Genomic DNA, 10878 nt, shown 5'->3' on the forward strand with positions numbered 1-10878 from the left:
GAATATCAAGTACAAATTTAATGTATGAAATTGAAAGTAAGAATAAAATGGGAAGTACAGAATTTTGTTTCAGCCCTGTATACCATGAGGAACTCTGAAAATGTTAAAAATATGAAGGTTGAATTTCTCTCTATCCTCTAGCTTAAGGATCCTGTGCAGTATCTCAGCTGTTCCTAGGACTGCGCTCTTCTGAACAGAGATCTCTGGGAGTCATAGTGCTCCGCTTCCCACTGGGATCACTGTTACCTTCACCATCCACATCTTCTCGAGCTCTTCTCCGAGCCCTTGGTACTTCACGAGCTTCTTGTGTTCCTTCTTCATGATGTTGCTGTCATTCAGTATGGCTACATCTATCACTATGGCCGTCTTCTTCTGTTTGCCTAACACCGCTATGTCCGGTTGGTTAGCCATCCCCATTTAGTCCGTCTGTATCTGGAAGTCCCACAGGATCTTAGCTCAATTATTCTCAACCACCCTAGGGGGCATCTCCCATTTTGACCCCGGGAGATGTTTCTGTATACTATGCTGAACACTTAGTTATGGCGATCCATGTATGCCCAGCCTGCTAGCATCTTGCACCCTGTTGTTATGTGCTGGATTGTCTCAGGGGCATCTTTACACAGCCTGCACCTGGGGTCTTGCCAGGTGTGGTAGACCCCAGCTTCTATGGATCTTGTGCTAAGAGCTTGTTCCTGTGCTGCCATGATTAGTGCCTCTGTACTGTCTTTCAGTCCAGCTTTGTCCAGCCACTGGTAGGATTTCTGGATGTTAGCCACTTCCTCTATCTGTCGGTGGTACATACCGTGCACGGGCCTGTCCTTCCATGATGGTTTGCACTGACTACCGCAGCAGTTTCCTAATGTTGTAAACCTGCTCAACATTTGGCAATAAAACCCTTTCTGATTCTGATTCTGATGGTTCCTCCTCTTTCTTGGGTTTCTGCTGCCTCAGGTTTACACTGAGCACGCGGTCTGTTGGAGCCATCTTCCTGATGTATTCGTATATTATATTTTTTATCTTGTGGTATTACAGGTAATTTAAGGCTATAAAACTGATTATGATTCAGACAGATGATTGGCAACATGCTATCCATTCTTAACATCTTGCAACATGCTTTCTGGTGCAAATTACAGTTGAAAGTTCAAAATTACACCTTCCTTCTCCAATTTTTACACTCTGCAAATCCACCCAGAGGGCCAGACTCTACTCTTTGATGGGTTAGTTCAGACCTGCAGGCTGTATGTTCAACAAAGTTAACAGAACACTACTCCAGCAAGAAAATAACAATGGCGAACTGCATCTGCTTATTTATGATTTAAGAGCTCTCTTTGGCAGTCAGGAGCTGTGGTTATCCCCTTTTAACGTTAAAAGCCGCTCAAAATCTGAATGGCTCATTCAGAGACACATATTCTGATCTATGGAGAAAGCAAAGAAACTTTCTCATGACTTCTGAGCCTCTAGACACAGTGGGGACACTTAATTATGTTCAAGAACAATGAGAGTGGATTTTGCATAATACAGTTTGTCTCCTCTGAAACATCATTAGTATAATGTTTCCAGCATCTCTCTCTCTCACACACACACACACACACTTCTGAGAAAAAAACAACCCAATCTTAAAGTCTGCTAAGTCATTTTCTCCACAGATACAAATAACTATTTATGATCAAGGAATAAACAGACGATGCACAAATAGTTTTATATGAAACGCCTCAGTCCTCATTATTTGCTCCCACTTGGATGTTTCTTTCTCACTTTCTGTTCTTCTCCCTTTTCACCCCTTCATTCCTACCCAGCACTCATTGCACCCTCTACTTACTCAAACCAAACCACATCACTTGAACCTTCGTGTAATTAAAAAACATGACATGTGATTATGAAATCAGGCTCTCTAAGAGACGACTGGCAAATGTTTGGATTGTAGCCAAGTTATACAAACCGTGACATATGTGATGAGTGTGGCGCGCAGATATGCTGAAAACAGTAAAAAAATAGTAAAAATAGGGTGTTATAAATGGGTCAGTGCTACACAGCTCCGCAGAGCATGATTAAGAAAGCACGGAAAGTGCGGAGGAGTCAAGTCTGCTTTGGAAATAGATAACAGACTTCATGAGGACTGAGTGTTTGTTAATGCTTTTTGCTTGTTGTTTTAAACTGAGTTACATGCACTCCTGGTTAGCCTGCAGTAACAGCTGACAGCCTGTCTCCTCTTTAATGACCCTACAGTCTCAATTTGTGTGAGTCTGAGTGTGTGTGCATGTTCCAGTCTTGTGTTTTGTGTGTGTATTTGTATTTCCTACCTTCAGTCTCTGAGGGTGCGGCGGCCTCAGGTGAGAGAGCGTCTTGGCCCCAGTCTCCTGTACTGTAGATCTGCACTACCAGGAGTTGCTTCAGTGAAACCAGGTCAGCATCTTTGAGCCCCATCTCCAGCTGATGAACAATGCTACGGCCTGGCTGGCTGGTCACCAGAGTAACCTGGGGAAGCAGCACAAATATTAAGACAAATAAGAAAGCTCCCAGGAGCACAGACATAGACATTTCATTAAGTTTTTAATGTCAAGGGGCAAGCTGACCTCAATGTGACACAGTACAAAAAAGTCATCAGGCTCAAAAAGAACTGAGAGGTGCCCTCTTAATGCTTCTTTAAACCACACTGCGCAATATTCTGGCCACTACTTGTTTTATGCGCCGACTGATGAGAATGACATCCATGCCATTCAAACTACTTCAACTCAAGTGTGCTGCAATTAATCTGTGATGTCTTGCGATGATGAAACCCATTCGCTGCTCTTCCACAACCACACTATCACTTTTCATTAGCAAGCCACACTGATGTTCTTTGCCACAACTCTTTTCCAAAACCTTTCTCTATTTGAAGTGTTCCAGCTGGTTTTATGAAGGATTATATCAGAGTCACAGGACACAGCAACACCACAACAAAGCATTCTTTATGTCTGACAGTGCTGTGTCTGTTGGGAGTTTGGGGACATGACATGCAGTAAATTAGTTACTAAAATGAACATGTGATGTCACAACCACTAGATACAAAATAATGTCAGCCCAAAAGGAAAGTGGTACATGCAGACTCAACTCTACATTTAAAGACACTCTAAAGGTGTATGACTTTTTTCCTGTCTTTAGTTCTCTTTCTCGGTTTAGATTATTTTATGTTAAATATGCCCAGTTTTGGAGATATTGTAAAGATGTGCCTCTTTCTGGATTTTAACTGACCTAAAAGGTATTTCTAAGTACTGTATCTCTAGGTTTTTTATTTTTATTTGTTAAGCCTCTTAACACTCATTCAAGCATATAAAGGCAACTAACTCAAGAGCTGAAGAGATACATCTGGTCCTTGTGTTATTCGATCTACAATTCACTGAAGCCTCATACGAACTAATTTCAGTGGAAGAGTGGCTGTCAAGAAGCCAATCCTAATTTAAGGAAGGGAAACAACTAGAAAAGACTTAGATATGCTAAATTACACATAAACTGGTTTGAAAATCAGAAGCAACAGCTGATAAATCCACATGTTTGGTTCAAACTATTGTAAATATTTCAGAAGAAGGATACAATAGTGCCTACATTATAGGTAAAAACATACCTTGATGGAAAAACATAAAACTACTACTATGGACTACAATCAGTGATGGATTAGCATACACAGAGCCTGAACCTCAACATTATTGAGGCAGTGCCGGAAAGAACAGAACAAAAGTCAGCCAACATTAAAAGAAGACTTTTGAATGTCCTTTAAAAACCTTGGAAAAGTATTCCTGAAGACTACTTCAAGAAACTGCAGTAACACTTGTCTGAGACAGTTCACACTGTGTTATAGAACAAAGATGGTCACATCACACACTGACTTTCAAGTTGTTAGAGTTGCATTTCTGTATCTCTATTTGCATATTTCAGTAAACTACCTCGCATTTGTTTTACAAAAACACAAAGAAATGAGGGCAGTTCAACATTTTTGCACAATACTGTACCTTGACAAAAAATATTTTAAAAACTGTCTCTTTGCAGAAATCCTGAGCTAGTCACTCATCTGAGTTTATTAATGGCTTTTCATTTGAAGATGATGTGAAGATTAATGGCTTCCCCTTTGAATGACCTGTAATGTTGGGTTCTGTATGGAACAGCTCTTAACAAGGTTTGAGGGTCTTTGTGAGTAACTGGGTTACTCATGATTTCTAGAGAGAGACATTACTGCTGAGATTTTCAAATGTATTTGAGCACTAAAGCAGATGCCTTCAGGTCCTGTTATATTCAAGGGAAGGCGGTATTCTACAGAAGATAAAACTGGAAAACACAACAAAACAATCTAAACAGATAAACAGCATCACAGCCCAAGAGGGAAAATATGTCAACTCGATTTGGGAACGAGCTATCCCTTTAATTTATTTTTTTCTGCAACTGAGCTCTCATTATCTGTAAATGAACAAAACTACTGGTAATACATTTTAAAATGTTTTTACTCATCTGTTATCTTTTTAATAATGAAGATTTCTGCTGAACATTTGGACTAAAGACAGCAACTTAAAATAAGCAGAAAAATGTGATCATGGGAAGAGATGAAATTAGTTTTCTGTGTCATTTACACGCCTAATGGGGGAAAAAAGATAAAATAATGCTAGGCTGACATTTAGCATTCTACTGAATCACATTAACAGTAGCAGGAAATGATGATTGTATTTCGGTTATTGATGAGAGCTGCTCTCGGCTTCCGGCTGTTTAGAAAAAGTGGATGGAAACTGCTGCTCAAGGAGAATACATGCATGCATTAAGCGTCATGTATCTGAATGAAAACATGCATTGTATTGGTGGGCTAGCAAGGCACACACAGACACACATGCAAAGGGCCATGCTTCTGTTTTTTCCTTCGCTGTCTCCTAACAGCGTTATTCATATCTCCTACCCTTGGAAGCAGTGGGTCTTAGTGCAATCATCTGTCCAGAGCCTCATAAAAAGCTGGCTGGAATTTACAAAATCTCGTCAACAACCTACAGCCTGGTGTCCAGAGGACACAATGTTCAGCAGCTACCACAGTTCTTACTGGCTGACTGCCAGCCTGACCCGTACATTTAAAAAATTAGATGTTTTCAGTGAGCTGAAAGCATCTAATTTGTTAAAGTGAGAGTGAACACATGCCATAAACTATCACTTGGTGACACCAAAAATGTTTTCTGCGGTGCGTTATGAGCCTGCACGTTTTTGCATACCATTAGCAAAAAACATCACACAACATTAATAGAATTGAACGGATCTATGAACTGTGCTGCTTCAGCAGCAGATATGAGCTTTTAGTGAAACTTGTAATGTTACACTTAACTGTTCAATAATGAGTTGTTACAACAGGATACAAGAGGATTTACTTTTTGAAACTGACTGCACGAAGCTCACTAAGGAAACTGGCTTCACTATTTCGTACACTGGCGTTAAGTAGCGATACCTGATCCGATTTCCCCTTCAAATGGGGAAACACTGAAACTACTAAAGCTTTTTGCGATGTCCTCTTTCTACAGAGATGCTTCACTAGCAGATAAATAGTAGCTCTTTTGCTCCATTTCATATGTGGACAGGCTTATTTTAAGTGCACTGTTTCATATAAAACATGAAGAGCCATTAACAGAGGGCTGTTAACAGAGACATGCTAATGAGATTGCCTTGTTCAGTCTGTTTTTTGCAGCTGCTTAATACACTGAATTGGACCTGAGGACAGCTCATTTAATAGGTATGAGTGGAACCTCTTCTCTATCTTGAATATCCAAAGGGGATCTATTTAGTGTGAGCTGGTCTGCAGCTGAAAAGATGATCCTTGATAATGAAAATGAAGATAAAGTTTAAAAAAAATAATCCAGTGACAACAACTGCAGAGAAAGAAAAACATGTAAATGAAAAAACATGAAAAACTGTGCCTATTATTCTCCTCACAGATCTAATTGACAGTTCAGGGGATGGAAAGAAGTAATTTACCTGCCGCAGGTAATGCTTCGGTTTCGATGGAAATTTCTCAATGTGTTCTCCTACTTAGAAAGCGCTGATGAATCTCATAAAGCTTTTATGATCAACATGCTCCCTGTGTCTCATGGGGGATGTAGCTCAGTGGTAGAGTGCATGCTTCGCATGTATGAGGTCCTGGGTTCAATCCCCAGCATCTCCACTTCTGTTGCCATTTAGAACTATTTAGACTCAGTTCAGAGGTCTGTGCTACAAAGTGGAATTTGAGGACAAGAAACAAGATTATGGTTTAATGCTTTGTATTTACTGTAACAGTTACCAGGGTACTCTTATACCACAGATCTAACTGGCTCTCCAGCAGTGTGTGTTCAGTATAATCGATCAGCACTTACAAACCTACTAAGCAATTTCTTAGAAAATAGTAACTGAAAGAGCCTTTTAACCTCTTTGTGCAGATAGTTAGAAGCTTTATATGTGTTTATTACTCCACTAACCATCAGCAAAGTTAAACAGGCTGTGTGTGACACCCTTTCTAAAAGCTGTTTGCCAACTGTAAATGAAAACCAAAGTTAAATTATTCACTAAAAGTTACAGAAGTGTGTACGGTGTTTGTGTCTTCTTTCACTATAAAGACAGAGCTTTCACACATGTGTGTTTCTTTGGAAGCTGATCAGGATAGTTGCTCTCTGCTTTGTACTGTGGGGCTGATTCCTAAGTCAATGGTAAGAGTGGACTCTGAGAGGAGCTCGCTACCCAGTCCCTGTGACTTGTACGAATGTGCAATTTTACATAGAAATTCATTTCTTGCTGTGAAGTGTCGCTTCTCACCTCCACAGAGATATTGCTGCCGGCCTGACTGCCAGCGCTGGTGTGTCTGATGTACTGTTTAAACTGCTGCAGACTGTCCAGCACTGCCTGTCGCAGCAGATCAGCTCCCGCGGCTGCTCCTCTGATACAACCTTCACTTGGAATAGACCTCAGCTCTTCAACACAGGAATGCAGCCTGGCGAAGTTACCACGAACTTGCTAAAATAACAAAAGTGACAGGGAATGAAAAATGGATAAAAATGGGAGATAATGTGGATGACAGAATGCAAAGCAGGAAAAGGGCTGATATTTATGTATGAAAGAAAAAGCAATTATAGGAGAGAAAAAATGTGTTTTGCACTGCTTTCAGGAATATTACACTTTCATCCATCTTACCACAAGTGGCAATAGACATTCCCGCTGCCTGCTGACGGCATACAGGCTCAGTAGAGGTATCCTACAGGGCCCATCCAGACTAGAGGCCAGAGACAAGAAGTTGTCCAGAGCATCGCAAAGAACCGTGCGGGTCTCTGACCATCGGGGCGGCAGCGCCTCCACAATTAGGACCCTGGCTGGTTGCCGTGGGAACGACGAGGACCAGAAAACTAAACTTGGAGAGTTGGAAGAAGCTGCTGCCCTCTTTCTGCTCTCCATGATAGCCTGCAAACCACAAACACAATGCTGAAGGAACACATAAAGTACACAAAGACAACAAAAGAAAAATGTAAGGACTCTTCCCCTGTAATGACAATCACCCTTAGGAATTAACAAGATTCATTAAATAAGTACATTATCTGCAGTCCTAATCATCAGTAGGGAAACTAGAACAGAATAAAATAAACAGAATAAATGAGTTATGCTGCATATGAAAATATGTAGCGAGAAACTAGGTTATAAATCAGTCCATTCTTACATAACTCAGGGCATTCCTTTAGATCTGAGGAGGATGGTGGGAAAAGAAGTAGTTGAACACTGAAAACACAAGAATATAATCTGAAATGATAACACAGCCAGCTCTGCTGCTCTCAAATGTTCACTTAATCAGAATGATGTTACTATGCTGGAATAAATCATAAATGAAAATATGTAAAACCAAAATGGACAAAATGGAGCATATAAAGAAGACTAAGCAACGCTAATGTGTCGAATGCTCCAAATACTGATCAATTTGATCACTGCTGTTTTAAAGATATGATACCGGCAACATGTTTAATATTTTAGAACCTTTAAATTGTATAACCAGCAATCCAAAATGCAAAAAAAAAACCCCATTATAATATGAAATGTAGAAAAGCAAAGTAGTAATTGACAGCTGGGAAATGGGTCTTTGTCAGGGTGACTATGCACGTAAGCACAATTCCATGCTTGAGAAAATAAAACCCGCTTAAAAAACGGACTACAACACATTTGAAAAATATTAGTACCTCATTTTTTCTTTTGCATCCACATTCGGGGAAAACCCCCAAACATATCCTTGCACTATTTCCTGTAGATTTCAGAGGGGTATATGACTGAACAGTCTGAACATATATATTTTGTAAGAAGGGCCATCTGTGTGGCTGTCAAAAGGAAGCCATCAGTCATCCATCACACAGGATGTGCCCAAAGGGTTAAAGAGGGGAACCCCCGAATCTTTCTATAAACAGTTACTCCATCGGAAACCGTCATTATATCTATATATATATCTGCAGCATCGTTGTCTCCCTTTACTGACACACAGCTATTCAGCTGGTTGTTTAATTTCCACAGCTTGTTGAGTGCAGCTGATGGCATTTTGTTGTGTAGTTTACACATAAGGGACTGTGACGTGAATTCCATTTTAAGCAAATAACTGATTAAATTGCTGAATTAATTGCTGATTGTCAAATATGAAGATTTGATCATTTTTTCAATTCATTGTAAACAGAATATCCTTTGGTATGGGACTGATTGTTGTAGCAATTAAGCTTTGACTGGGATGTTGAAATTAGCACACTATTTGACTGATATGTCACAAAATGAAATTGCTGATGAAAATCTTAATTACTCTGAGACATAGGATATATCATGTCTATGTAAAACACACTATATAACCTGAAATAGTAAAGGCAAGTCACAGGCCTGACTCAAGGCTAAAAACAGAAGCAAATACAACCGATTTAGAGCCATTACTAGAGAGCTTGGAGTGGACTTATCAGGGCAAAACCATTGACAGAAATAATCCCTCAAAGGCTGAGCTCCGAGCACTCTTTATCATCCCAGGTCTTTTAATCCTGTATCTCCAGGCCCTGCTCTATTGTTGTCTTCAATATAAAGGGCACATTGTGTAAATATGTGCATTGTTTGATTGTGTGCCCTTTTCATCTACCTCTGACTCAGTTCTCCTCTTCTAAGCCAAATTCTGTGCTTCCCACCACCCAGATCAAATATCTTTCACCTTCACACCTTGATCTTGCATCACCTCTAAGACTAGACTCTGTTCAAAGACAAATAAATGTAATCAGATTCAACCCAGTAGCTAAAAAAATGAATCCTTTTGCCACAGGGGTTTTGGGTTGGTTATTCACTGACCTAAAAAATATTTCAGGCATTACTTAGTGGTGTGAATTTAACATCACACTACAGTGACACACGCACACATCTCTTTTTGTGCAGCTTTAATAAGCCAAGCAATCCATACTGCCTGTGGTCATGTCTTTAATTAAATGATTTTGACACAAATAATAGGTGGCAAGAAACATTAATTTATTAGTATTTAAAAACTAAACACATGTAAATTAGATTATTCTTAGATTAGAAAGCTGTTATATTAATTTTAGCTAGGATTAGCAACTTATACCTTGCAAAGTTTAGCTAACATTACCTTGCTGAGGTTAAGTTCCAACTTCTCTGAAAATAGCTTCTGCTGGACGGTCTGTTATGTCAAGTAGACGGGTTAATAAAAGTATATAGAAAAGCCCCCAGAGAAAACCAACAAACTGTTGCGATACAACATGCACAGGCTCTGCTTCTTATCAACAAAATAGCTAACCTAGACCTGAGAGTTAGTCGGTTAGCATGCTAACGTTAGCATGCTAACAGTAGGCCTGTAAATACATTTTGTAACCCGAATCCAGAACAGCTTCAATACAAAAGGGCATAAATAACATAATAGAGACACAGCACCAATAATGTTACACTGGGAGTTAACTAAACTTACTTTGAAACAATTTCTAGTTTACTCTGCTAATTTATTAATGCTGAATAAAACTGACATATGTGGCAGGTATATAAAACTGATAATTCATTTTTAGAGAATTTCATCTACATTTTAATATTATTTGAAATAAACATCTGTAATAGATGGTAGAGAGTTTGTTTTTTTAAAAATTCAAGACAAACAGATTTTTATTAAGTTGCTGAGATGTTATTATTTTCAGTTGTTGTGTTAAATTTCTTTAATCTTAGTAAGCAGCAATTTCAATGTTTCATCTACCCAAATGATTGTTATTTCTCCTTAAATACATTGTGGTATTATCTTCTCAGAACAACCACTTTGCGGTCTGCCTCTGACATCCTCTGTTGTATGGAAACTGGCCTTCAATTTGGAGATGTACTATGGCTCACTCCAAATGACGCTACAACTTGGTTTTGCAGAACAACTGCTTGAAGTTTCTCTGTGCACAAGCCCTATCCAGATCAGTCAAACATGGCATGCTTGGAGCAGACACCGCTATAGTAGGTACTGTTAATCAGGTACCAGTCAGGCACCTGATTGTTAGCTCCAGGGGTACCAGAAGCTCAAAACAAGAGTCAGTATCAGAATAACCTGTTTGGCATTGACAGAGAAGATTTGGCAAGTTTTTCACAGGCATCTTACATATTCAACTATGCAGCTCAACCCACAATTGTATTTTTCTTACAAATGCAGTACCACTTAAGAGGACATAAACAGGCTTTCCAATGGTAAAAGATTTATATCAAAGAAGCATTGTTACAGCAATGAAATACACAACCAAACACAAATTTCCTTACCTGTTGAGCTAAGTTTATATTAAAGAATAAAAAAATCCCCATAACTTTTTTTGAAATGTTAATTCAAAAACCCCATTTGCATCTTGTTCTGCCCCGCTTCTGTGTTTATTTCTATTCATC

At 39.3% G+C, this 10878-nt stretch overlaps 1 protein-coding gene and 1 non-coding gene across 2 annotated transcripts in view; one reads left to right on the forward strand and one right to left on the reverse strand.

Moving 5' to 3' along the window:
• m1ap (meiosis 1 associated protein) overlaps positions 1–9785 on the reverse strand; it is a 66401-nt gene extending 56616 nt beyond the window's left edge. Inside the window, exons 1-4 of the mRNA XM_084924458.1 lie at positions 9608–9785; positions 7162–7425; positions 6787–6984; positions 2301–2475 (exon numbers count right to left, since the gene is read on the reverse strand). Of these exons, the coding sequence (XP_084780584.1) occupies positions 2301–2475; positions 6787–6984; positions 7162–7419 (631 nt within the window). The 5' untranslated portion in view covers positions 7420–7425; positions 9608–9785. The remainder of the gene's footprint in view (positions 1–2300; positions 2476–6786; positions 6985–7161; positions 7426–9607) is intronic.
• On the forward strand, positions 6089–6160 carry trnaa-cgc (transfer RNA alanine (anticodon CGC)). The gene has a single exon. It is a non-coding gene; the product is annotated as a tRNA-Ala (tRNA).
• Positions 9786–10878: the final 1093 nt, after the last annotated feature.

Source organism: Perissodus microlepis, chromosome 3, assembly GCF_051167445.1.
Source record: "Perissodus microlepis isolate ML-2025 ecotype Zambia chromosome 3, ASM5116744v1, whole genome shotgun sequence".
Taxonomy (NCBI): Eukaryota; Metazoa; Chordata; class Actinopteri; order Cichliformes; family Cichlidae; genus Perissodus; species Perissodus microlepis.